Source organism: Podarcis vaucheri (assembly GCF_965113315.1).
Source record: "Podarcis vaucheri genome assembly, chromosome: 14".
Lineage (NCBI taxonomy): Eukaryota > Metazoa > Chordata > Lepidosauria > Squamata > Lacertidae > Podarcis > Podarcis vaucheri.
The window spans coordinates 29,733,609-29,760,457 of record NC_138752.1 but is presented as its reverse complement, the minus strand read 5'-3'; the positions used below and the strand labels follow the sequence as shown (position 1 = coordinate 29,760,457).

The 26,849-nt window shown below is 50.4% G+C and overlaps 1 protein-coding gene across 1 annotated transcript in view; it reads right to left on the bottom strand.

Moving 5' to 3' along the window:
- IQGAP1 (IQ motif containing GTPase activating protein 1) overlaps positions 1 to 26,849 on the bottom strand; it is a 53,066-nt gene that overhangs the window by 2,275 nt on the left and 23,942 nt on the right. The window contains exons 4-37 of the mRNA XM_082199320.1: positions 26,318 to 26,395; positions 25,930 to 26,006; positions 25,025 to 25,092; positions 24,523 to 24,636; positions 23,995 to 24,173; positions 22,741 to 22,831; positions 22,130 to 22,293; positions 21,612 to 21,696; positions 20,601 to 20,764; positions 19,696 to 19,856; positions 19,059 to 19,183; positions 17,743 to 17,906; positions 16,842 to 16,932; positions 15,923 to 16,090; positions 15,518 to 15,663; positions 14,396 to 14,566; positions 13,489 to 13,572; positions 12,353 to 12,424; positions 12,089 to 12,158; positions 11,351 to 11,559; positions 10,553 to 10,708; positions 10,285 to 10,448; positions 9,306 to 9,530; positions 8,401 to 8,541; positions 8,212 to 8,296; positions 6,623 to 6,855; positions 5,822 to 5,954; positions 5,064 to 5,166; positions 4,579 to 4,717; positions 3,073 to 3,160; positions 2,629 to 2,841; positions 2,256 to 2,422; positions 1,782 to 1,904; positions 1,103 to 1,211 (exon numbers count right to left, since the gene is read on the bottom strand). Coding sequence (XP_082055446.1) covers positions 1,103 to 1,211; positions 1,782 to 1,904; positions 2,256 to 2,422; positions 2,629 to 2,841; positions 3,073 to 3,160; positions 4,579 to 4,717; positions 5,064 to 5,166; positions 5,822 to 5,954; positions 6,623 to 6,855; positions 8,212 to 8,296; positions 8,401 to 8,541; positions 9,306 to 9,530; positions 10,285 to 10,448; positions 10,553 to 10,708; positions 11,351 to 11,559; positions 12,089 to 12,158; positions 12,353 to 12,424; positions 13,489 to 13,572; positions 14,396 to 14,566; positions 15,518 to 15,663; positions 15,923 to 16,090; positions 16,842 to 16,932; positions 17,743 to 17,906; positions 19,059 to 19,183; positions 19,696 to 19,856; positions 20,601 to 20,764; positions 21,612 to 21,696; positions 22,130 to 22,293; positions 22,741 to 22,831; positions 23,995 to 24,173; positions 24,523 to 24,636; positions 25,025 to 25,092; positions 25,930 to 26,006; positions 26,318 to 26,395 — 4,560 coding nt within the window. The remainder of the gene's footprint in view (positions 1 to 1,102; positions 1,212 to 1,781; positions 1,905 to 2,255; positions 2,423 to 2,628; positions 2,842 to 3,072; positions 3,161 to 4,578; positions 4,718 to 5,063; positions 5,167 to 5,821; positions 5,955 to 6,622; positions 6,856 to 8,211; positions 8,297 to 8,400; positions 8,542 to 9,305; positions 9,531 to 10,284; positions 10,449 to 10,552; positions 10,709 to 11,350; positions 11,560 to 12,088; positions 12,159 to 12,352; positions 12,425 to 13,488; positions 13,573 to 14,395; positions 14,567 to 15,517; positions 15,664 to 15,922; positions 16,091 to 16,841; positions 16,933 to 17,742; positions 17,907 to 19,058; positions 19,184 to 19,695; positions 19,857 to 20,600; positions 20,765 to 21,611; positions 21,697 to 22,129; positions 22,294 to 22,740; positions 22,832 to 23,994; positions 24,174 to 24,522; positions 24,637 to 25,024; positions 25,093 to 25,929; positions 26,007 to 26,317; positions 26,396 to 26,849) is intronic.

The following is a 26,849-nucleotide window of genomic DNA, read 5'->3' as shown; positions in this document are numbered from 1 at the left end:
GGCAACAGCGGGTGCGTGATTTTTTTGGGGGGGGGGGCAGGCTGTAGCCATGGACATGCTGTGTGCTCTGATGGTGAATTTGGGGTGACCCAATGCAAAGATCCTGAGGATCCATGTGGATCCATGCTTTGTAACCACATTTTAAGTGGGGAGGGAAGGAAAAACACAGAAGGCTAAGAATGCAGGAGAGGGCTATAACGTGAGGAAAGGAAGGCAAAAGTTTCCCCCCACCCACCCACACAAGCCAGCCAGCGTGTGCTCTCTCTCTCTCTCTCCCTCTTTAAATGGAAGAAAGCATATTTGAATGCTGTGTGTCTCCAAAAACAAAAAGCAGGAAGTCAAATCAGAATTTTAAGCCGAACCTGTAATCTCTCTTCCCTTCACAAACATTGTTCCTCCGGAGCAGGGAGAGGATAGAAGGACGGACGCTCTGCTTTCCCCTCTACTTGCCTGGAGGGGAGGGGCTTCCCCTGCTCTTTGTTCCGTTTGAGCAAACACAGTAACGAAACAGAGAGGGCGGGCAGTAAGACCCTGAGGCAGAATGCAGGAAAGCCACCACTTCCTCTCTTCAGGCTTCCCTTCTCCCTGAAGTGCGGTTTGATTTTTGCCTCATTTTTCGGCTCCAGGGACACACATTCGCTCCATAACACGCACAGACATTTCCCCTTCCTTTTTAGGAGAAAAAATCTGCGTGTTATAGAGCGAAAAATACGGTACTTTTCATTATGGTCTGCAGCTGGATATTATTATTATTATACAATCCAACTCAAGCATCACCTAGGGCCCACTGGATCCCTCCCCTCGGAGTCTAAACACACAAGCACAGCCATTCTCTGCCTGATTTATTCTGGAGAAGATAGGCTAACATTTTGTTCAGTTAGTTCCCCAGCTTTCACTTTCTGCTTCCTTTGAAGAAGTGTGCTCCTCAATCTAATTTAGATAAACCTGGAATGCAGTCTAGGAGAATAGGTCATCATGATTTATTGTTAAATATCTAGTATCATCCTCTCCTTCCCCGTAACAGTTTGGAGACCCTGAACGAAATCCCCTGATGCAAACTCAGTATAAGGGTGGACTGTACAGACAACATCAAGATCCATACCTGATAATGTAGAATGAACGTCTCCATTTGTACACCCATGAACTTTGCTTTTACCTCAAAGTCTCCGACTTCTTCCGTTGGGCTAATTTCAAATATCACATTTTTGAATCTATACAGTTTGGGGACAAAAAAATATGCTTATTGTTTTAATGTGCCATTGGGAGTTGAAGTGAAGAATAAAGGGTTATTGGATAGGAATTAAGTACTTGCACTAGAGAGCTTCAGTGTGGATTTCAGACTGGAAGAACTGAAAGCAATTGTATTTCTAGGTAAAATGAATCCCTTACTTGACCTGTCAGTCACAACGGACTGTTTCCTTCCTCTCCCTTACCCCCTCATTCCATTCTGGCATTACCATGTCTGGGGAGCTTAGAGATTACTTTCAGTTTTATAAGACACTTGCAAGCAAGCAGAGTTTTTGATGTCTAGTCCACAGAAGCACCATGAAGTGCTTCAGAGGTCTTCTACAGCTCCCACTTTCCTTTGACATGCCGAAAGTCCTTCTTAGGAGCCCTACTTGGCCTCAGAATTAGTCTTAATCTGATGCACACTCCTAGCAAATATTTACACACAAACACCCTAATCCATGAAAATGTTCCTTCCCAATTTTATCCCAGAATGCTGCTGACTGGGTGAGACTTGCCTCTGTGCATGCTGCTGTGATAAATGACATACTCACTGGCTGGCTTGCAGATCTTCAATTTCCAACAGGACTCCCTTTTCATGGAGCCGGGCTGCCGTGTATTTCAGGGAGATCTTTTTGCTCTTCTTTCCCTTCATCTCCCGTGGTTTTTTGGAAACCCTGAGGAAAAGAAGGACGGGCACCTCACTGAGAGGCATTCTCCCATTTGTAGGATTTGAGGTCTGACTTGACAAGCATGGAGGCTGACAAAGACTTGACCCAAGGCACCGGGTTTTTGCCTCTCCCTCCCCACCTGGGGGGTGGAAATAACTCCCCCTGACTCCGTCTCTTTCTGCAGGCAGCTCTTTGAGAGCTAACCCTCCTTGCTCTTACGCTCTTTGTCAAGTCACCATTTTTCTTCTCATCACCTGGCAATCTCCCCCCCTCCATTTTTTGTTTTCATGTCAGGAGGTTTCCCAAGGACCCAGGGTACACCCACCCAACCCCACGCCTCCGGGGGCTGCCACTCACTTGCCCTTGCTGGCCAAGTTATCCAGGCACGTTTTGATATAGCTCTTGTAGTAATCCACCTGCTCCTCGTAAAAAGTCGCCTTGGAGGTGAGGGCGTTGTGGGTCTGCTGCAACTTCACCAGCTCTGCTTTTCTCCTTTGGCGATAGCGCCGCTGATTTCGAATGTCCTAGAGTTTGGGGGGGGGGAGCAGAAGGGGAAGGGGAAACAGGCTTACCTTCTAACTCATCCCCACCCAAGACATTCCAAGTGTGTGTGCACATGTGCATTGAGTAGCCACCCTCATCCCCAGTCGCCTTTATCCGTCACACGGCATATGCACCTGCCAGCACAAGCCTGCTGGCTGTTAGCTCCGTTTCCCTGGATGCCGCCTACCTTGGCCACATCGTTGATCAGATCCTGGTATCTGTTCTTGGGGTTCACTGTCCCCAGTTCAGTCAGCTTCTTCAGGGCCGATTTTATCTTTTCCTTCTTTTCTTGAAGGCTCAGGTTGCTGTCCTCCTTGACCGCTTTGGATTTCTTCATCTTGTCAGGAGTTTTGGCATCCCGAATGGCTCGCCTCTGCATGGCTCTCTGGTGTTCAGCTTCCTGGGTGGGGATTGGGGTGTCAGAAAGGCTGTTGCAACTGGTCTGTCCTGGTACACACATTCCTGCCCCGCCACCCCAACATACACAACCAGAGGCCACTTGCTTGAGCCCTTCTCTTCTTTGAACTGTCAGTCACAGACTGCCGTTCCCCCTGGCCTGCGACACACTCTTGCCCCTTGGAGACAGGAAGACTTTGCCGTCTGCTCCAACATGACTAAACCTCCCCATTACCTGTTCAGCACTGGCTGGAGTTTCCAGGATCTCAGTCAGTGTCTCTCCTGGCTGGAAGCGGATCACATCCACAATTAAGCGCTTTGTGCTGAAAAGCAAAAGGAAAGGAAGAATCAACGTGCCATCACTGAGCAAGTGCCTGTTGTCTCTTCTGCCAAATATGCACCATCAGGGAGATACTCAAAAGAGGAAGGAAATCACAGAAACACCCACCCTTGACAACTCACATCTCAGCGGCACAGAAAGATGCAGATGTTCTTACACATAGCCTTGCCACTGTGATTTATGAACTGTGAGCCTGAAGGCTGGGTTACTGTAATGCACTCTACGCAAGGCTTGTGCAGGGGCTGTAGCTACTGCAAAAGGAGGCCCACACCACTAACTGGGGGGCACATGGAATGCTTATTTCATGTCTCCTGAAGGAGGTGCACTGGCTGCCCATTAGCCCCTGGGCTGGGTTTAAGGTTTTGGTTATGATGTCCAAAACCTCTGAAACAGCTTGGGACCAGGTGACTTGAAGGAGTGCCTTCTCCAGTACAGTCCCACTGGTTCCCTGGCTAAGGGAAGCGAGTTGCCTAATCTAGGGTTGCTCAGCATTAAGGTGAATCACAGGTGGGTTAGCCCTGCCAGCTAGCTGCAAGTCCTGCCGCGGGCCTCAGAAGTCTTTTCAGAAGATTCTAAGCTCTCCAGCAGTCTGCCTGGATAAAAAGTCCCTTGAGAAAGGGATCTTTCCTAGGAAAACTGGGCAAAGAAAACAAGAAGTCTGAACTGACACATCAGGAATGAGGAATGTACCCCAGCAGTCCTGATATTTAGTAAGTATGTGTATGAATTATTCTGGATTGCATCAAAAGTTTGCATTCCTTATTCAGAAAGCTGTCAATCAATTTCCTCCTTGGAGTTCACACACTGCGCATGATGGCAACACTATCTCTCACTACACCCCTAGTTTCTGGACACAGGTTGTATGGACACAGGAATTTAAACTAATCCTTAATAAAAGCCCAGTGTGCTGCTGAATATCGCAGCAGTTGCTACGTATGAGCATGTAGCAAACATGTACAAAGAGATGCAGACTTCTGTACACCTCAAATGGCTGCTAATTACATGTGGTGGATGATCAGAACCTTGGGACGACAACTTTGCCATACTTTTGAGGACCCTCCCTCCCTCTTCCTCCTCTTAGATACATGATCATCAAATAGTGGAACCCAACATGTTGAGAGCAAGACACATTTTTAGTCATTTCACTTCCCTGAATACTTCTGTTATTTCTGGATGTTTCCATCTTTTGTGTTTTACCTAGAAAACTGTGTAGGGGATTCAGAGTGGAGAGGTGCAGCTTCAGAATCTCCACTAAGCCATGAAGCTCACTGATAAGCTTTTGGCTCCCTCCAGCCACCTTTTCTTAAAGCCTGGGCAAATGCTTCGGTGAACTGGGACAGCCCCAGGTGCCTTGGATGTGAAAGTGAGACAGGTTCAGGAGCTGTCATGGCCCCTACTTACTTCAGCAGAATTGTCTTGGCATCCATCTCTGCGTTCTCGTCCCCAGGAACATCAAATTTGTTAGTCAGTGTGAGTGAAACTTCTGTCTTGGCCAACATCTCTTTACTGGCTGGATCATTCACGCTGCCAGATCCCTCTCCTTGGAGAAAAGCAGAGCACAGGAAGAGAGTGTGGTTGTTTGCTTCACTCATTTAGTCTCTTCCCCTATGAAAACTCATTTTTTAAGTAAGTGATTTTAAATGTGTGTGTTCCTGGGTGCCAGCTGTGTCTCTTACCTGGAGGACACTATTTAATCACCTTAGGAACAGCAATGTTGACATGTGTCTGCATAGCTTTGGCTACAGAGGCCTCAATATGCAGGCAGGAGTAAGGCTGGTGGAGAGACATATTAGCCCTGCTTCTGGATTGTTTGTGGCTAGTGTTTTAGCACTCAATAGATACACTTGAACTATGTTTCTCATTACTAAATCAGAAAAAAAGCTCACCTATCAGAGATTCAATGGTGGACACCTCCCCCAGGTCATCCAGAAGCTCATGAATAGGGTCATTGTGCTCAGGAGCGATGGCATCTTGATGGTCCAAAAGCAGCTAGTTTGTGAGTAACAAAGATTAGGCAAGTGAGCTGATAATAATAATAATAATATAACAATTTATTATTTATATGCCGCCCATTTGACTGGGTTGCCCCAGACACTCTGGGCAGTTCCCAACAAGAAATAGTAAAAACACAATACAGCAGTGGTTCTCAACCTGTGGGTCGCGACCCGTTTGGGGGTCGAACAACCCTTTCACAGGGGTTGCCTAAGACCAGGCTACCCATGCTACACCATGCTTCAAGACAAAATTTCATTTATTTGTAATTATAAATAAATATTTCACAATTACATATTGTTTTGTGATGAATCACTATGCTTTAATTATGTTCAGTTTGTAACAATGAAAATACATCCTGCATATCAGATATTTACATTACGATTCATAACAGCAGCAAAATTACAGTTATGAAGTAGCAACGAAAATAATTTTATGGTTGGGGGTCACCACAACATGAGGAACTGTATTAAAAGGTTGTGGCATTAGGAGGGTTGAGAACCACTACAGTACAGGATGAATAATAATAACTTGTGCTTGTGATGTTTGTGATGTTTGTGTCTAGTTTCTGGTATTCTTTAGGAAAACTTTTTTATTTATACCAAGAGAGTAAGTCTACACCACAACAGTCCAATACACAAAGGAGACTTACAGTGTGTGTGTTGATTATTTCTCCAATGGAAATATAGATCACTGGCTTTGTGAGGGTCACCAAGTCTGAATATTCATCAACATTGAACTTCTCTTGCAGCTCTGGGACTTCACAAGCAGCCTGGAAAAACCGCCTTCAGAAAGGCAAAAGAGAGTTAACCTAATCTGGAAAGTCCCACCCCTGCCACCCCCAACCCAGCTGCTGATGCTTATCTGCCCCATTTTGGCCAAATAGGTCTTCACAAGCACCATATTTGTCCTCCACCAGGAGATTCTCAGCTGGGGCGATTATAACACTTCATATAAGTCACTATGGTGAACAGTCCCAAGCAGCATCCTTTAAAACTGGAATGCAACACACTGGATGATGGGAACTGGAGTCACAACAACCTTGGCTTTTAAGTTTGACCACGAAGCACACTCACCCACCCTATTTGGTGAAAGAAAAAACTAAACTTGTTCTCAAATGAGTCTCCCCTGCTAAAAATATTTCTGCGTGCCCAATTCTCAGAAAGGAACCTTACTTCCCCAGGTGACAGAACTTTTGGGGAATCTGTTGTTGTGGCTACCTAAATACAAGGGTGTATTTCAGGAGAAATTCCCAAGCAAGGTTGGACTGTGAATTTACGCCAGTCAGCCATGTCTGTGCCATGTCAGAAGCAGGCAACTTCTTGTGGGACGTTACAAGGAAATGTGTCCCCCCCACCAGAGAAACAGATCTCCTCCTTCCTATCTGTTCTGAATAATTCACTGTCATTGGCCCCATCATTCCTTGCTGAAAGTCATTGTCACTCTACTTTACCTGAATTTCTGGTAGGACTGAGAAAGGTACTCGTTGATGATGCCTAGGTGCGCATTGTCCCCCAGGAACATCTTATTGGATGCTGCATGCTGCAACATTTTTGCAATGGAGCCGAGGTTTCGCCGTTGGTCTGTCGTCAACTGTCCTCCAGCTGACAGATCAATGATGTCAAAGGCATCTGGAGCCACAATGGCCGGGTTCATGTAGCGATAGTACAGAAGGTTGCCTACAATCTAGGGAAAGAGTCCTTTGTGACCTCACCTTGTCTGGAGGAAGCCACTTTCACCAATTCTGTCCCCCACCGCCAACCTGCTCAGTTGCACAAAGAGGCAGAGGGGAGGCAATAGGGCTTTAGAAAGGAAAGGAAGCCGCAGGCATTTGGGAGCAGGCAGACAGGCAGCTGCTGTTTTCCTCACTTTGGAAGAGAATTAGCCACATTGGGAAATGCAGCTGAGACGCGGAAAAAGCCAGGAAGAGCCAGAAACAAGGCAAGGACTTGGCAAACGGAACATCCAGCACAGACGCCCCGGGGCAGATCATTTCTCAGCTCCACTGGGTGGCTACATTAAGCAGGTGCCATTTGTCTGGTTGGAGACACGCCAGGAAAGAAAGGGAGGGAGGGTTGGTTCCCACGGAAGTGCCTTGGAGCTATAATCTTGCCTCCCCAACAGCCTCAAAAGGCAGTAGTCAAAGAAAGCCACAGGCTAGGAAGTTTTCGCTGCTGGACTATGGGGAATGGGCAGTGATCCATGGGCTAAGGGCTCCCAGCTCTTTCCCCAGAGATACGGAGAAGCCAGGAGTTCATAGGCCACTTTAATGAAAAGGTTGAATGGTTTCAGCTCATTGGCTGCTCTAGCAGCTCCTCCCACCCTGAATTGTGCACTTCCATCCTGACTTTTTGCTGCTACCCTGTGGCCGCTGCAAGCTCCTCCGCCTGCTTCCCACCTAAAGGCATGCTTTAAAAAAGGAATTCACCTGCAGAGAAAGCCTAGATTCGATGCTTCAGTGTGGGAAAGCACAGAACTAGAAGAGAAGAAGAAAACAACAGCATTCAGGTCTCTTTTTTAGAAGAAGGCACAAGATGGCTCTTTATCTTTGAGAGAAACTGCCAGGCACAGGTCACGACAGTCCCCAAAACAGGGCAGACCCACTGGACGGAAAGGCCATCCTCGTGAGTTCTCTCAGGCTTTAAACTTGTTCGAGAAGAGAGTGCCACTGACCATCCACCAGAGAGACATCCTTGCTCTTTTGAAAAACATTTTTTGAAAAAAAGTTTATTTGTCTACCTGAAAAGCTCTCTTTTTTAAAAAAAGGAAAGTGGCACAGGCTGCTGCTGAGACCAAGTGTGACCACTGGCTGCAGCTCTTTAGAGAGAAGGAAGAAGCCCAGCAGAGATAAATAGATAGATAGAGAGAGAGAGAGAGATGCAGTAGAAGCAGCGAGTCCACCCCCTCTGCTCCCAAACCAGCCCCCACCTCCATGCTCACCTAGGTCGCTGGAGCTGCAAATGTGATTGACAGGTGGTCTGACCAAGAGAGCGCGAAGCAAGTGGAGTGTGTGTGTGTGTTTGAGAAACCCTGCTTCCTCACCTTCAGCAAATCATCCTCACTGGCGTCAGGAAATTTTTCGTGTAGTGAATCTTTCAAGACCTTGGCAATGAAGCGCATGCCGTAGCTGTAGAGGAAGAACAAGGCCGGGAATGAGGAAAGAGGCGGAGAGAAGCTTAGAAGGACCCTCCTCCGCCTGCATCCGCCCGAGGGGCAGCTTGGGACACTCACGGGATTTTCTCCAGGGAGCCGATGATGGCCAGCAGAAACTTGTCGGTGATGGCCCGCATGTTCTTGATGGAGGCATCCAGGCGCGTCTTGACCTCCTCGTGGGCCAGGGCTTGCTCCGGAGTGACGTCGTAGGGCAGCTTACTGTCAAGGGAAAGCCGTAGGCAGGTGAGTGGTGGGAAGTGTCGGCTGGAGGGTGCTGCCGCTTGCATCCCCCTCTTAGCCCTCCAGCTTATGCTGGACAGACACAACAAACAGCACATGTGCATAAACAGCCATCTGGATCCTGCCCAGGGGGCACCTGGTGACAGATCAGCCCTATCTGGGGAGAGAGAAAGGCCCGCAGGTATGGGCTCTAAGGGAGTCTTCTGTCCCAATCATCCTTCCCAAAGGATGGTGGGTGGCAGGTAGCCCAGAGGGCAAGGGGGGGGGACATAAGGGGTCCAGCAAGAGCTTTGGGTTTTGAGGTCTTTGCCGACATTCCTCTCCTATGACCATCTGACCCTTGATAAATGCCCCCAAAGCAGAAGGGAGGAATGAAGGAAGCAGCTTTCTATATCGCTCTTTATTGAGAACATGGTGTTTTTTAAATGGCTCTAAACCTTTTGCCAGGTTCAGCTCACCTTTGTGCCCTGGAATGACTACATGACCTTTCCTAAGACCATGACTGTGAGGCCTTCAAGTCTAAATATTTAATCTTGCGTATCAGTGAATGGAATCTATTTTTAAAACTTTTGAGGGGGGAAAGGAACTTTTCAGATACATGCCGCCACAAAACGTGAAAATCCAAATGAGGATGTGTGCTGATTCAGGGCATGACCCACCCAACCCGGGCTTCTCTCTCTCTCCCCTGAAAAACATCCAGACCCCTTTTGGCACCTCCTGTGAGCATGAACAGCCCCTCATACCTGGCCTCTCCGGTCTGTGACTCCATCTGGTTGACCCAGGACTTGTAGATGTCCACTGGATCAGTTTTAATATTGAGAGATTTGTCCTCCATGATCTCCTTCACAACCGGGGCCAGGATCTGCCTCAAGGTGTTCTGTCCACGAGCACCACGGTTGAAGCTCACCACCATCTTGATCACTGTGGGGTTTCCCGTCACAATCTCTTGCAGCTGATCCACCTTTGATCTGGAAGAAGGCGAGAAAGGCTTGCTGGAAACACATGTGGATGAAAACCATCTTACTTTCCCAGCAGAAGATGCTGGTACCCAAGCCCAGAGGGTGGCCTTCCAATTTTCATGCTTCTCTTTCATACATTCCTGTTATTGTTATTGTTGTTGTTGTTGTCATCCTCAGGTTTTCAGATCCAACTTTTGTTTGCAGGTGGTTTCAGAACCTTCAACCAGGAGGAGTTTCCTCCCCGCCTCTCCTATTAGTCAATGGCCGGCCAGCCTCCCACCAAGAGGGAAGCACAAGTACCTCTGTCTGTCTATCTATATCCAATTTACATACCACCCTTCATCACAAAATCTCAGGGTGGTGCACTTATTCCAATGTGAAAGGGGCCCCCACACCACTATAACTGAGAATGCAAAGTCAGGGGAAAAGCAATGTTCTTCTTTTTGAGTATTTCAATTTAATAGTTTAAACAGCTTTATTGCTCCTCCCCTTACAACCACATGCGAGCATTTACTGCTGACCACATGGCAAACTCATGCCTGGCCTTCCAACTTGGGAGCCAAAAGTGACAAGCAGGAACCAGAAGCCCAAAGAAAGCTGCCCTCTGTGACAGGCGTCTGGGCTCCACGACTCCCCATGGTAACCAAGGGCTGAACTTCTACTAAAAAAATGAGAGCCCAAAGTGCGGTGAACAGCTGTAGCCTAACAGCTGTCTTTACGCCCCATGCAGCCCCTGAGAATTAAAGACTCCCAACCAACGTACTTGATCTCCTCCTGCAGTGCAGTCTTGAAGAGGCGCAGCAAGAGGTACTCCTCCCGCTGATTGGAGGCGTAGTTGTACAGCGTGAAGATGACAGAGTCCATGAATTTTGTGGATTTGTTCTGGGGCATTTGGAAAATCAGCTTAGCCAGGTAAGTGGGGTTAGTCTGCAGCGAAACAAGGAGGGGATCATGGAGAGCAGTTCACGGAGAGAAGAGAAGGAGAGAAGACAAAGGGTCACCTCCCGCTACAGCTCTTCCTCTCTCCTCACCTGCAGCAAGTAGAAGAGGTGCTGATAGGCTTCCAGCTTTTCCCTCTTCTCTTTGCTCAGAGCCTTCAAGCCTCCCCTTTGCTTGTTCAACATCATCATGTCCGAGAGCTGCTCCTTATTCTTCTTGGTAAGCTTCTTGCTGTGAGACACGACATCCTGCAGCAAGGAGGGAAGAGCAGAGGGGAACTCAGAGCCTGTGCTTAGCAACCCATCATTTCCCTGGGACCCTGGCCTCGTCTCCTGCCGCTGACTCTCCAGGTGGGAGGTCTGGGTTGGCCACGAGAATGAACATTTGATCCAAGAGTAGACTTGGAAATACTAGCTAGCACCCTTCTGGCCCTCAAATCCAAGTTTTCCATACCTGCTGAGCAGTATCAGTAGATCTATCAATCATTGAAATGGAAATATTGGGACAGAAAAAGAACAAAGATGCTTACCAAAGCTACATAAGGCAATAGCCGAATTGGGGGATTTGGATATCCCTTGAATTGTTCGGGGCCTCTTATCTTCGCAGATAAACAACCTACCATATTCAGAGACACAGGATACCCCCGACCGTCACGTTATGTGGATGTGGCCATCTTTCTCATCAGCCGTAGGACAACTGATGGATAACTAATCTGGTCTGGCAGGGAAATTATTGACGAGAGGGAGACTGTTGCTTTATGAGCTCTAACAAACACCTTCAGGGGCTGCTAACAAACACCTTCAGAGCCTGCCATACACAACTGTGTCCTTGTTGCTTGAGGAGAACTTGGCAAGGGGGATTGCTCCCCTCCCAGACAGTGGGGAATATACCTGCAGCGTGATTTTGTTCTTCACCAGCAAGCCAATTTTTATGTCCATGAGGTTGAGGTCATTCTCCAGCTGCTGATTAGAGCGGATCAAGGTCACGACCTCCTCACGCAGCTTCATCACGTCCAGTTCCTCTTGGAAATCTTGATCGCTCTGATCCAGCAAGTGCACAAACTTCCGGACAACCGCCATTGGGGGGTCTTCAGCATTGACTGTGGAGGGAAAGACGCCAGCCAAGGAATGGTGACAAATGCTGATGGCACAAAAGGAGCAGGCCTTTCATTTATTTTCACGAGAGAATCGCTCTTTCTTGTGTACATAAGAAGCAGACAGACTGAAAGGAAAGAACCCAAACCCCTCCATTTTGCCCCGTTTGGAAGGGGAGGGAGGGAGTGGGGAGGTCCAAGGAGCCAAGACAGGCTCTCAGCAGAAACAGGACAGGCAAGTGAAGCAATCCACTTCTTAATAAGCTTTGGCGAGGTCACATGCCAAACCCACTTCCATGACCAAAATAGCCAGGGCCGAATATTGCCATGGTTACCTCACAATGCCAGTTACAGAGAAAAAGGTGGTCCATCAGCTTCCACTGAGTGGCTTTGTCCCCTTATGTCCCCTGTGGGACAACTGGATTGTAGGAAACCAATGAAAAATGACAGCCTTCCTGCTTGCCACAACAGTCCCTTCTTGGACAGTTTCAGGACATGACTAGCTGTGTGGGCCTCCCTTCCTGGCAATACTCACTCAGCGTCTTGTAGTCATCGCGAGCTTTATTGGCACGGATGAAAGCCTGGATCTTCACAATGTCATTGATCTAGCCAAGAGACAAAAGCAAACCCTTTGCCATCCTGTGCTTCCATCCACACCCCTCCACCCCTGGATGTCACTGGACAACCTCCACGATCATCATCATGACTGACACCACTATCATCCATTGGCCCTGCTGGTCACCAGGACCGATGGGAGGGAATGCAGCAATCCCAGGTGCCCCACCTGCAATGCACTTACATGATCCCGGAAGTACTGCAGCCGACCTCGGTACCGTTTCCGGGCCTGGTACATCCTGGTCATGGCTTGAATCTGTGGAAGATAGGGAAAAAATTGAAAATGGGTGCTGAAAATGGGTGCTGCACTAAGCTGAGTAGGGGGGAGAGGAGGGAGAATGGGGCTCTGGGACCTCCTGCTTTCTGGTAGAGAAGGGGGTAGGTGGAGCCCCTGGCTTTGTCTCCTCATCCTGGCTGCACGTGGGTCAGATGAAGCCCCCTCCTTTGCTCTCCTTACAATGCCAGGTGATGTGACAATCCATGGCTGAGCTTTCCAATCTTGGCTGAAGCACACCATGTGCCAGGAGATGCCTTGCATGGGTGTGAGGTGGGAAAGGAGGCTTCAAAGCAGGCGGCCGAGTCATTTGCTAGGTTACTGTGGACACATTTGGGAAGGAGTCGGCCTGAGTAGTGCTTGGCCCTATGCAGGGGATGTTGTTTTTGTTTTGCCTGCAGGCACCATGGCAGTGAGGAAGAGGGAAGCAGATGGCCAAAAGAGGAACAGGACCTTCTTTTCCTTTCCTTTTCTTTTTTGCGGGGGGTGGGGGAGAGTGAGAGGTTAACTGAGAGAGGCAAAGCAAGTAGAAGATCAGGCAAAAGGGGATCAGGGCAGACAACCACTGCCGGCCTTTTTCTGGAAGAGACATGGGAATATTGCTGGCCTCTTGTGAGAGGGTGGGGAAGTGAAGCAAGCACAGCCAAGGAGGAGGGGGCATGGCTTGGGGCTTGGTGGAAAGGCCCGGAAGGCTGGCTTAGACCCATGGGCCAGAGGATATCATATCAAGTCTGTTTGAAAGCAGAGGTTGCCAACTCTTTGGGGCTAGTGGGCACACGGGAATTTTGTGGGTGCTGGTTACAAAATGGCTGCTGCGAGGGCATGGCCTAACATAAAATGGCCGCCACATCTAAAAGAGTGTGAAAAATTGTTGTCAAGCATAAATATGTATAACTGTTATTTAGAGTACGAAGGGGTAAAGACCAGCCACTAGGAGTCCCTGAGGGCTTGGGCTGAGGCAAGGAAGTGGGAGGGGAAGGAGACCACCAGTTTTATCCATCCTGGAAAGATAGAGCGGGGGCGGCATGACCTAGAAAGATAATTACCTTCACCGCTTCATCCTTGTGGGCCTCCAGGTACTTCAGGCGGTCTTGATAGGCCTTTCGCTGCTTGTAGCCACGCCACTGAGACTGAAACCAAACCCAACACGAGGTTAGAAGCCTCCTTTGCCTGACTGCTACATCTCCTGTATGCTTCTGCACACACCCCCACTTCCCTCCAGTCTGCACCCCCAAACTGATCACAGCTGGGGACAGCCACTGCTTCGCTTTGCTCAGCTGCTGGAACAAAAGCAGCCTCTATTGAAAGCCAAACCACCTCAAAACGAGGGACTCTGAACAGAAACGGTGCCAAGGAGTGTGGCACTGTAATGAGCAGCAAACAGGATCTGAGCTTTCAGTAGCATGGCCAGCTCTCTCCAAAGAGCCTCTCTCACCCAGATTTGAAAACAAGGAACCAAAATATCCACCACCCTTGCAATAGATACCCTGGGGGAGCTTAAAGCTTAAACAACCTCACTCCCCTACCCCAGAAGGAAAGACCAAGAAACTCTTCCAAGCCAATGCTGGACTGTTCTCCTGCAGGACTTAGTGGAGGCGAAAGAAGCGGGGACTTAGGGGGGGCTGCATGGCCCTTTGCTTAGCTGCCCATCACTCTGGCACCAGAACTGGGCTCCTCAAATTCTCCACAGCCGTGAGGTACAGCCTGCAGAACATGGTATCCCCAGCCAGCAACCGCAAACAACAGAATGAGAACCAAAGCGTTGACTGTGGGAACCTTGAAGAAGCCCAGCCGACAGACCAAAGGAAGCTTTGCCAAGTGGGTACCGCCACAGACCAGCAACATTACACATCCCTGACCCAGAGTTCCCCACCCTCAATGCCCACCCCCGGCAGCTCTTTGCTTTCTCTCCCCAAGTTCTCCCTGCCCTCCCACCACCAGTTCCCCCTGTACCTGGATGCAGGTGATGGCAGGAACCTGCTTCTTCAAGAAACGCATCCGGCCACTGAACTCCTGGCGGACAAGGTAGCCACGGCAACAGGCCTGCAGCCTGGTAATCAGGTTCTCGTTGGCCAGCCAGAGCTGCTCTCGGTTGTACGCGGCGGTGACGGCGGAGATGGAGCTCTAGATCGCCGTTGGCCGGGGGAAAGGCGGGGGGGGGGGAAGAAAAAGGCCGCACTCAGCACCTGGCCAAAAGGCAACCAACAGCCACCCTTGCCCCAGAGGCAGGTCCCTTGACTCAGGGTGACCCAAGAGAACGGCCTTTGCTTGCAGCGGAAGGAGTTGCTGCCTCTGGTCCTCCCGGCATCACCTCAGGGAGTGTTTATTCACTGTACCTTCAGGGACCTTTTAACACTTTGCCTTTGCTGCCCTTTTGCCACTGCGTAGGGGTACTACCAGGTTTTAATGTCATTTTAATATTTTGCTGATATAATTGTATTTTATGGTTTTTATCTGGAATGTAAACCATTATTGTTGTTGTTGTTGTTGTTGTTGTTGTTGTTATTATTATTACTAAAGCACCTGAAGTTTATGCCATAATACATTTCTTAGTGTTTAAGGTACTACGAGGCTATTCTTTTTGCTGCAACGATCTCATATAGCTACTACCTTACAATTTTCCAGGCATTGTACCAAGATTAGAAAAGCAGGCTGTGCCCACAGGTTTACAGACTTGGCACAAAAGGAAAGTGGGATGGGGAGGGAGGAGGAAAACCAGCAAACTTAAGACCCATTGCTAAAGTTACGTAATAGCTGTTATAATGAGCAGCTGGAAGGGAGGGGAAGAACCAAATGACAGGTGGGTCCCACTTCTCCACTCTATCATAGTTCTGTTTTAAAGAAATAGCGGAAAAAAATCTTGCAGCAGAAGCACCCAAAGCTGCCCCCTGAAGTCATAAAGGGCCTTGCACATGTCAGTGACTGAGAAAAGGAAATCAAGGATCACTTGAGGGGGGCAAAACAAACCTGATACCCTGCGATGACACCCCTCCCTTGCACTGAACAGGTCAAGAGGCACTTGGCCCTGATTTGGTGGTGCTGAGGACTAGAGGAGGCGGCACACGCGCAACATACCTGGATATCCTCCCGGGAGAGCTGTGTGTTATTTGGCACAAATCCTCCCTGGGGCTCTTCCCAGCTTCCTTCTTTGGTCCTCAGGTTATGGTAATAATGGTAGCCTCCCTTCACCCAGTGCTTCACCCACTCACTGCCGTTGTCTCCTGGAAGAAATGGGATGTCGTGGGGAGGGGGACAAGGAAGCCCTTCTTCTCTGCCTCCGTGACAAGAACTGTGGGGCTCTGTGGCACAATGTGCGCAGGCACTGCCAGGCAAGTACTCCGGTAGGAGCAGAGCGGGGAGAGGAGGCAAAGCTGGCCTGGATGGCCAAAGACAGCCTAGCTGTCAACACAGCCTCTCCCCTCCGCCAGTCCAGGCCCCTGCAGACCACATTCCCCATTCCTCTCCAGCCCCCGCCTTCACCTGCTGCCAGCTTCGTCCTCTTGACTTCCGCCAGTTCATGCTGGTACGTGTCGGCACACTCTGGGGTCACGCCATACAGCCCTACGTCAGCTGAACGCAGGCAACCCAGGGTCACCCCAACATCTCCCTGGTCCACTGCCTCGTTGATGGCCAGGATTCCTACAGCAACTGAGATAAAAGCAAGAGAAGCCCTTGCGACCTCTGCAGAGACACAGGCCAAAGCGCAGGGAGAGGGTGGAGGGGAGTCTGAGCGGCCACGAAAATAAACGTCTCCACCTCCATCGTTTTGCCCGGACACTGAGGTCCAGCGCCGAGGGCCTTCTGGCGGTTCCCTCGCTGCGAGAAGCCAAGTTACAGGGAACCAGGCAGAGGGCCTTCTCAGTAGTGGCACCCGCCCTGTGGAACGCCCTCCCACCAGATGTCAAAGAGAAAAACAACTATCAAACTTTTAGAAGACATCTGAAGGCAGCCCTGTTTAGGGAAGCTTTTAATGTTTAATAGGTTATTGTATTTTAGTGTTTTGGTGGAAGCCGCCCAGAGTGGCTGGGGAAACCCAGCCAGATGGGCGGGGTATAAATATTAGATGATGATGATGATGATGATGATGATGATTATACACCACAGTGAACACTGGCCATTTTACAAGGAGGTCTCAGGCTACTGACTTAAGACCTGCAACCTCCCAAGAGACGAAACAGAGACATCCTTGACCCCTAGGGCTAAAATGATCCTAATGCCAGTTGGGTATTAGGAAGCAGGTTTCTGGGAAGCGTGACCAAGAGAAATGCCAGTGTTCAAACAAACAAAACCTGCTTCCCACCCCACTGGCATGGTTGCATCTTTAGATGGGAACAGAGATTGGCAGTCCCCTCCCCCCCCCCAAAAAAAAACCCGCTGAAAAGATGACAGGGAGACTCACAGCGCTGGGCTTCCTCTGTGTCCCTGTTTGACTGGAGAACACCCCCCTGGATTTCATCCAGCCAGAGGACAGCCGTTTCATCCCGAGTTTCCTAAAACCAAAGCAAAGCAAGGTTCATCCCCAGCCAAGAACCTGAAGCCAAACAGAAGAGAGGATATCATACCCAGGGGAGGGGCAAAAGGCCTGCTTTGCCTCTCAATCTTCCCAGCCTACCCCAGTCTCAGCCAGTCCAATTCAGACATGCTAGATGACTGGCGTGCAAAGCAACATTTGTCTCCACCTGCAGACTGGCTCAGTTTTAAACTAAAATCCATTTAGCTAAATGGCACCCAGTCCAGCTTGCCTCAAACGAAGCACTGATGAAGAGTGAAATAGTCTCTCTTTGAAAGGGATGGTGGCAGCTCCTGCCATCATCCCTGACCATCGGCTTTGCTGGCAAGGGCTGATGGAAGTTGGAGTCCAACAGTATCCTGAGGGCACCATATTGGCTACCTCTTGCTCTAAGTGGGTGAAAGGAGATTGGCCGGGTCCCTGCCCTCAGAGAACCAGAAATTTTCCTGGTGGGCCAAACGAGACTCAACAGAAGCTCATGAACATAAAGGGGGCTGGGGACAAGCAATGCTATTAATAAACATCAACATCCCATACCAATATCATTCCAACGAGGACCCCAAAGCTGCAGCAGAAGTTGCACACCTTGTCAGTGCACAGACAGGAGGCCACTCAAAGGCCTCTGAGAGCCAACAGAAGCATCACTGCCATCCTCCCTGGGCGCCAAAGGACGGCCCAGGTTATCTGGCCTGGCCCTGCTAAAGTATGGGGCTGTGGAACACTCCCAGCGGAGGAGTCAGACAGTGAAAACGTCCCCACCCCTGGATGCAGGGAGGGATGCCCAACACACCTGAGCTTTCTCCCTCTTGGTGCGGAGCAGCACATCTTGGTAATGCTGTGCTACTTTGGGGGTGACCCCCTCCAGCTTTGCTGCAGGAATCTGCAGCGCCTGCAAGGTCTTCCTCGCATCTCCTTCGTCCAAAGCCTCATTGATGAGCCCGATTGCCAAGATCCCTGGAGTAAACAGGACAGAAAGGAAGGATGAAGGCAGGGGGATCTTTAGGGGCACATGAGGCACCACCCGGTAGACCTTCTGCTCCTGCTCTCTGCTGGCCCACACACTGCAACTGTTAGGCCAGGCACCTGAGGACGAGGCCAGGAAAGGAAGGGGAAAGCCCTCCCCAGTTTACTGAAAGGGCTGAGGGAGCAGCCAGGGTTGACTGGAAGAGCCCACAGAGGGGAGCAGGCAGGGAGGGCTGACTTTGCCGTTTATTCCCTCTAAAGGCTTATATGCCACCCTTTAGGGAAACCACTTTCCCAATGTGGCTTTCATGCAGTATTAAAATATAAAACAAATTACAAAAGTCATATACTAGCCCTAAATATGAATTTATAGAGCTATAGAAGACGTTGTAAAAACCATACACCAGCCATAAAAACCCTAACAGGACCGGCTGAGTTCAAGGCAGCTAGCATCTTGTTCCTCAGAGCAACAGAAGCACCTGCAGAACACAAGAGATGCTGGACCCTGGAGGAGCTGCCTCCCTCTGATGAGACCCACTTCGCCCTTGCTGACGTTCCCGGGCTGAAGGAGGTCCTCCCATTCTCCTGCCCTGAAGAGGGGGAGCACCGTCTCCTCCCTCAAGGGAGACACTGACCTCGCCCTAACAGAGGTCGAGTGCACAGGGAAGACAAGATGGGCCAGACTTTCAACAGCACATCCTGGCATGCTGTCTTGCCTGGTTAGCATCCCAAGTGTTTGTTTGGGGTTGCACCGTGTTATTTTCAGCCCACAACTTCCTGTTGATCTGATACTTTTATAGATAAAGCAACCACCTGACTAACCTATGACAGTCTGGGCTAGAAAACTGCCTTGTGTGGCCACCAATTGAACTAGCCATTGGCCACGCAAAAGACACATACTCCACCTCTGAATATCCCCTTCTGTGCTTTGCTGCCTTCACATCCATTCCTGGAATGGCGCCTTGATCTCACCAGTGATCTCAGGCTCACTAAGAAGTCCTGCCCACCCAGTCATGGCACCAACAGGACCAAGGCAGGACCTTCGGATCCCAAGCCACCAACTAGCCCTGATGGGGCTTGGATGGAGGCCTGGGCAAGAAGGGCGTCTCCCCGGGAAGTTTCCACACCCCGAGAGCCACTTACGCTCATGCTCTTCATGCACTGCCACGTTCACCCGGTCAACGCACGACTGGATGTCATTCCAGGTGACGAACTCGGCCCCTTCGCTCCGTGCCTGACTCTTCAACTTCAGCAAGTCCTCAATGTATCTGCCGAGAGTCAAGACAGCACATGTCAAGGGGCTGGCCGCTGAGAGAACAAAACATGAAGACGCAGGCAAGGCCACAGGAGAGGAAGGAAGCGGAAGGCCTGCGCAAAAGGCACCATTCCCAGTGGCAATGATCTGGAGCACATGAATGCAAAGGGGTTTGCCTGCAGGAAACCCTTCAAGTCCTGCTCCCCTGGCCTAACCCTGAGGGGCCAAAAGCCAGAGCCTCAAAAGGGGCTCTCGCAGGCCTGAACTGTCCAATCACTATTTCTACCCCACTTCCCGGAAGCCACTTGTCACTTCCTTCCTACTGGCCATTGGAGGTGCTGTTGGGCCCTCCGGTCCATCCCCACTTGGGACTCAGAGGACTCTGGGTCACGATGCCAGAGGGCCTAACAGGTCCCATTTCGGCCATCTTGAGCTGCTGCTGTAGCAGCAGCACTTAGCCCTTCTCAAGAGAAAAAGGCTGGTGGGTGTGTTGTGGAGTGGGGTGGGGTGGGGTGGAGGTCTGACCTCTGGGAGTTTTCATCCTCGACATTTGTCAGACCCGTCACTGAGCTGCTCAGCTGCTTCCAGACCATGTTGACATCCCCGGAGTCCAGAGCTCGGTTGATGAGGGCCACTGAAGAGAGCATCTCCACAGCCACCGACAGTTCTGGGTGTGTGAGGTGACCCTGAGGAGACAGAGAAAGAGGACCATGCTGACCACACAAAGTGGGGAAAGGGAGCCTGGGAAGGGAGGCCAGGACTGCAAGGCCTCAGGGGTGATGGTACTGGCTAAACTCCACTGGCAGAATGTCCAGGGGGGAAGGGAGGGATCTGGGTCCGGGTCAACAATTTCAAGGTTCTTATCATTTCTTCCTCTCTCTGAGCAAAAGAAGCATTCTGCAATATCCCTGGAAGGCCGGACTAAAAGCCTGACTTGGAGGGATCTACTTGTGTACATTAAGTAGACATGGACAAGAGGAAAAAGCCCAGACCACATCGGCAAAAATACCAGAGGTATTTCAGAAGCAAATGGTAGGAGAAAACCTCAGCACCCCCCGCCCCGCCAAGTTCAGCCAGCCAGCCAAGAAGCCCCCCGCCCCCCGCCAGGCACAGCCAAGCACAGCTTGTTCCACCTTCCCCAAATGCTCATCCCAGCATGAAGGCCCAGCGATGCTGCAGGAGGAGAGAAGGATGAAGGTGCCCCTGCGAGGCAGAGTGGCCGGCATGCTTGCACATGCAGCTCCTGGAAGAGCTTCTTGTCAAGTTCACATCCCACATCCTGCAAAGGTCGTGTTCAACACTGCATACACATGCAATAGGGAAACATGCATTTCTCACGGATGCACACAGCCCTGGCAGGAATGCCCAAACAACGTCTCACAAGGGCAACTTAAAAGCAAACCATCAGCAAAAGCCTTCAAGGGACTTACGTCCGGACTCTGCTGCTGCAAGGTGGCCAGTTCCTTCTGGTACAGCTCAGCAGCAAACGGATAGACTGGAGGCAGCTGGGCCTCGGGGTTCATCAGTTCCACCACTGTCTTCTCAGCGAGGCCGTTGCGGATGGCTGTGTTGATCCTCCCCACAGCTGCCAATCCTGGGAGCCCAAGGAGAGAGAAAGGAAAGGTGAGAGGCTGAAGCTTTTGCTCCCCTGGAGGCTGCTGGGCATACCAGCAGGGAGGCACCCCCCTTTGCCAGGAACAAGCCAGGTGCACCAAGAATAACAACAGCGATGGCAGATTGCTGGCCCCCGAGAACAACTCCTAGGGAGGATGCCAGGCTGACCTGCTTCTTCCTCTTCCAAACGGACAGAGGTGAACAAGGAGATCTGGCTGCTTTAAGCAGCAGGCAGCAAAGCACCATGCCTTCCCCTCACGGGGAAACTGTCCACTTCAACCACAGCAGAGCCCAAGGCAACTGGTTCCTTTGGGGCTGCAGGACTGCTTTTTTCACAACAGGAACAATGCTTCACCTGAGGTTCTTCCCTAAGGGAGTGAGGTAGTGGGAGGGAAGGACCTGACCCCACCCAGCAGTGCCAGTACATCCCAAGGGAAAGATGCTCAAGGGCACCTGGGCCACAGGGGAGGGGAAATGGAAGGGTGTGTCAGCCACAGACACATTAAACAAATGAAGGTAGAAAAAGATGAGGAGGGGAGAAAGAAAGAAAGAAAGAAAGAAAGAAAGAAAGAAAGAAAGAAAGAAAGAAAGAAAGAGATGGCGTGTTCTTAATGGAAGGAAAAGTGAAGCTGGGGAGGTTGCTCTCGCAGCAGTCACAAGAAAACTGGGTGGGAGTTCAGCCCCCTGCCCAGACACCCCTCAGAACCTGCAGGAAGGGAGGAAGGAGGGGTGAATAGAGGACTTGCTTTCCAGCTGAAGCACAAGAAAGGCCTGCCCTGTCCAGCTGCAAAACCCAAACTGCAGGGGCCCCACTGAGGGGAACTTACTCTGCTGGTACTGCTGAGCCATGCCGTTTGCCACGTCCACCCCGGCCTGCAGCTCCTCCTTCTGCAAGGGCCCAGCTCTGCCGGCCTGAGAGGGGAAAGAGTAGACTTGTCTGCACTGCCTCCAACATCCCCAGCAGATCCAGAACCTCCCTTTATTTCCTTTCCGCTGACCCCCTTATTCATGACTGGGAACGTGGAGGAGGCAGCAGCAGCATTCTGTGCAACGCCTCCCACAATTCCCAGCGCTTGGCCAAACATGGAGAGCAGCAGCTGGGCAGTATCTCAAAGCAGAACAGGAAGTTTGCTCTTGGAGAAGAGACCAAGAATAGGTCAGGCCAACCGGATTAGGAAGCCAGTGGCCAATGCTGAACAAAAACTTAATAGTTGCTCAGGGCCACCATGTATTCACGGGGTCTGTGTTGTTGGTCCTTAAGACATCCTGGGTCCCAAGCGCACACCAGCGGAAGGAGCTCCTTGTGAGCCAGGCGCCAGGACCACCCACCCGCTGGCTCCCCTACCTCCAGCTTCTGCTGCTTGTCCCTCAGAAGCTGCTTCAGGTACCAGTCGCTATTCTCCGGCCGCAGCCCCCGGAGACCCAAGGCTGCCGATGACAGGACAGCGTACAATGCGGCAGCGTCTCCTTGGTCCAGAATCAGGTCGATCTTGGACAAGGCCGAGTGGGCTGAGGAGAGAGAGAAAGAGAAGGAAAGCTAGAGGGAGCTGGCCTTGGGTAGGCCTCCTCAGGAGGGCTTCTTCACCTCCACCACCCCATGCAGAACCCCAAATGCTCCCCATGCCTGAGATGTCCCAGAGCACAACAGAAGGTTCTAGAAGCCAGTGGGGGAGGGAGTGGCAATATGGACAGAGGATGGTCTCTCCTGACACTTTGCCTCCCCCATTCTGCTGCTTGCTCCCAGCTAAGTCTCTAGTTCAGCATCTCAGGCACATTCATGAGGCAAATGGAGCCCACATAGAAGGATGGTGTTGGAGCATAGTTTTTGGGGAGGGGTGTAGTATTTTTTTGGGTGGGCATCCAGAGATGGGATTTTCTGCTTCCTAAAGGAGCTTCTTGAGCAAAGAGTGTCTCATAAAGAAGCCAGGAGTGCTAGGATGGGGCTGATGGGCTTACTGTTGACTTTGTTGACGTTGCCCTGGATCTCTGCTTGAGTCAGCAGCTCTTCATACACGTCCCTTTCCCTTTCCATATCCTCAGAGGCAATCTGAAGGAAGAAGGGAGAAAACAGCAGTCAGGTCAGGAGCACCTCCTTAGAGCTGCCTGGGGGGCGGGGCGGCAAAAGCTTCCCAAGCTGGGAGGTGCTGGCATGGGGCTAAATGGGCTGGCGGATGCACTAGACCCACGTGGAGACACTGCTGCAAGGGCCTCTAGGCCTTCCTCCCCACTGCCCAAAAGCAGGAAGGTGCTTGGAGACTCAACACTGAGTTCCTGCAATGAAAGGGAACATTCCCTGTCCCCCCCCCCCAATCCTCCTCCCGGACCAAGCAGAGCTGCCAGAGGCACATTCCCAAACAACTAGCAAGAAATGACTGAAGCATCTTGTGCAAGACACGTGGCTGCAAGGCAATACCAGCTTTCAGAGCTGCATCCCAACGCTGCAAATGTGTATTCAATCAATTTACTGCAGTGTCAGGGAGCATTTCTAAACTGAAGGGAGCATTCCTATCTGGGCAATCTTCCAGAGGCCACATACCAGCAGCGCACAGGGCCAGAGGCAAAAGTGGGTGGAGCAACTGATGCAAATTTCACCTCTGCACAGTTCACAGTAGGCTAGTTACTACACAAACCTAGAATTTGCATTGCCAGACATCAAGTGCACATCCTACCACACAAAAACACTCAAGGAGAGTAAACTGGACTGGGGAGGCATGTGGCTTAGGAGGGGGGGTGGCCTGGGGAGAGTAACAATTTAATCACACTTTCCTTACTGCTTTGAGCTTTATAGGAAAAGCTGTGTGTTAACTATCACAGTCTGGTTTGCAGACAGACAGAAAGAAATTCAGCTTAGGTCACTTTCCTGCCAAGTTCCATGCAAGTCCCGATTCCTAGGCAAAGAGACTTTCCCCATTTTAATTCAAAAGCATAATGCGGCATGTGCATCGGCAGGTTCTGGCACTGCGCTCATTCAAGCACATGCCCTGGAGAGGTGCGAGAGAAGAGCAGGGCACGGCAAGCCTTTCCTCCCCACAAGACAGAGCTATCACCTTGTGGCAAGCCTGCTCTACCCTGAGGCAGCTGTGGGTCGAAGCCATCAAAGCAATCTCTCCAGCTGCAGGTCTAAGCACTTCCACAATATGGAGCAGAAAGTGCCACGTGCAAACCTCATAGAGGTTTGGGTCATTTGGCGGTATACAAAATAAACTTTACCTTGTTCCGTGCATTTTCTGTCTTGTCCTGCTTCGCCTGGTACAGGGTGCTCTGGTAGGTGGGCGCGAGGGGCTCTTCCAGATTCACCAACATGGCATTGGGGTTCCTCATTGCCGCAAACGTTTCAACAGGAATCTGGCGGTCGATGGCGTCGTTGATTGCAATCACAGCTGCATGCACTGGAGGAAACACCAGGCACAGGCTCTGCTCAGTCACAGTCCTGGAGATGGCTCAATGAGCAATCCAACCCCACAAGCCCAAGCCCCTTCCTTTTCTTGGGAGGAGAACGTGGGCACTTGGGCAGAGAACAGGAGCTCTGGCAGCACAACACTGGTAAGCACCCGTGGCTGCAAAACAGGTGCTCATCTCAGAAGGCAACCTCCAGGCCCTGCGTGATATAAAATCTCTGCCACTTTTACAGACTGAATCCCTTCCATCATATTTAATTCTTCCAATAGATTATGTCTCCATGGCAATGCTCTATCTCATAAGACCAACCCGAAAAGGGTGAAACCCATTTCCCCTTACGTGCTGCTTCATCCACAGAGAGCTCGTTGGCCAAAATCCCACCAATCTTTCCAAAGGCAGGCATCTGAATCCCATACTTCTCCAGCTCGAGCCTCATGTTGCTGATTTCCTCCTCTGGAATAGCACAATGGAAAAGGACCAGCAGGTGAGCCCCAGGATATGCCCATATGCCCTTTTGAAAACACCTGGTAAAGGCAGGCAGCCAGCCAGCCAGCCAAGGGTTCAACAAAAAGGCAGCCAGTTATTTCCCCATCTCCTTCCCCCCTGCCATCCACAAATCCCAGTGACAGGTCCAGCCACTGGTGGAGGAGATAGCACCTGGGAAGGCCCCTACTCAAGAAGGCAAGGCCTGGTCCAAGTCTGGGGTTTGATCTTTAGCAGAAAGCAAAGGGAGGCTCTGCTGTCCAACCCAACAGCCAGACGGTGCCCTTTCTAAAAACAAAAACTCGAGCCACTTCCTCCATGACCGACTCAAGGACAGGAAGGCAGGAGCTCCCCTCACCTGTGAAGTCCACTTTGCCATACAGGTCTTGAATCTGCGGGGCCAATCCCAACTTGAACAGGTACAAACTGAGGGAAAATAAAGGACGATCAGGCAGTGGGGTGGGGGGGTTGGTTTAGTTTGTTCTTTCTCTTGCTTCTATTATGCATTTTGAGTTTTTGTACTGCTTTTATGCTATGAACCTCCTGAGATCTTCAGATGTAGGGTGGAATACAAATTCAATAAATAATAAAATAATAATAATAATAACCCCTGGGGGAGATTAAAGGAGAAGCCACAGAAATGCTGTTTGAAGGAAATTTTTGGGATCTCTTCCTCTTACGACTTTTAGATTCAAGTTGCCTCTTGCCCTTAAGTCTTCTGCACATAGAAGATCTCCCCCTGCCAGAACAGGGCAAATTAGAAGCAGGGAGACTCCCTAAATTCCCAAGAATAAATAGCTTCTCACCATGACAGAAACGGAGGGGGGGGGGAATTGTTCTGTAGGGGGCAGGATTAATAACCCATCCATGCTGATGTTAGCACAACCGATTCAGGACCGAGGCAGAAAAAGTTTAATTTCTTTTCTGGCCACCCTAGAAACTAATACTGTATACTGTTAGTGTTAGCATGTTCAGTTTTCCAGGCAGGAACTATGGGTGCATGGTTTAATTTTTGATAGAATCAACAAACATAATGTAAGCCCAGATGGGGTTTAAGTAGGCAGTTGAAAAGAATGCATTTCCTTGCCAACAAAGCAAGGAAAGTGAGAATTGACTGATTCTGCTGGGAAGCAGACTGTTGGTGCCTGTTACCTTTCTAAGAGACAGAGAGAAAGAGAAAGGGGCAGACAGACAAGGATGTTTCTTCCAGCCTCAAAACATCATCTGTTGTATCGCCTCACCTGCGCCCCTCTGTGTGATTACCTGAGTGCGTGAATGCAGTAGATGCAGCGTGGCATGTTCTTCCGGTCATAGATGTCTGTTGTTTCTGGGTAAAAAATCTGAACGCAAAGAGAAAAAGGCTCACTGATTCCTCCACATGCTTGGCAGAGCAAAACAGAGCTCACTCCACTGTGCCCACAAGCTCAGTCCTTTTGTGGGGAGGGGGGAACAGGGAGAAGAGAGGGGGCACTCTGCAGCAAGGAAGAGTTGGCAGGAGGGAGAAACATGACGACTATGCCAAGAACCTGGAGTGAAGAGGTAAAGTGGTTTGGAGTGCTCCGGTCTTGGTTCCCATGTGCCTATTTCTTCTGCCAACACCCCACCCCCCACCTTCAAAGACTCCTTCCGTTCCCAGTCCAGGCAAAGTTACCTTGGGGAGGCCAATCTCTGCCATTGCATTCAGCCACTGAATCACGTTGTCTGTATGCCGGAAGTGGAGGCCCGTAGCCTGAAACGCAGAGGAAAAAGCGGGAGATGTGAAGGAAGGTGCATTGTAAGTTTCTTTAAAACTGCTTTTGGTATTGTGTTTTAGTATTGTAACCTGCCCTGAGACATTAGGGTGAAGGGCAGGTAATAAAATAAGTAAATAAATAAAACAACGGAGAAGCATCATGCACGCAGACAGACTGTGTTCAGGTGGATCAGCCCCCTTCACCCCAGAAGCCAGGGATTTGGGGTGGGGGTGGGAGTCGTGTTGACACATTTCTGTGCAAAAGCTGCCGCCTGAGCCTCACTGTAGCTGCAAGGGCCTTCAGAAAGCATCCCATACTCTAAGGAAGACTTTCTGCGATCAACAAACGAAACTGAGACTATTTGCATACTTTCTTATTGCTAGTGAAAAGCCATGCACCAATTTTTAGGAAACGAAATAAAAATCGGGGCACACCAACTGTGACACATCT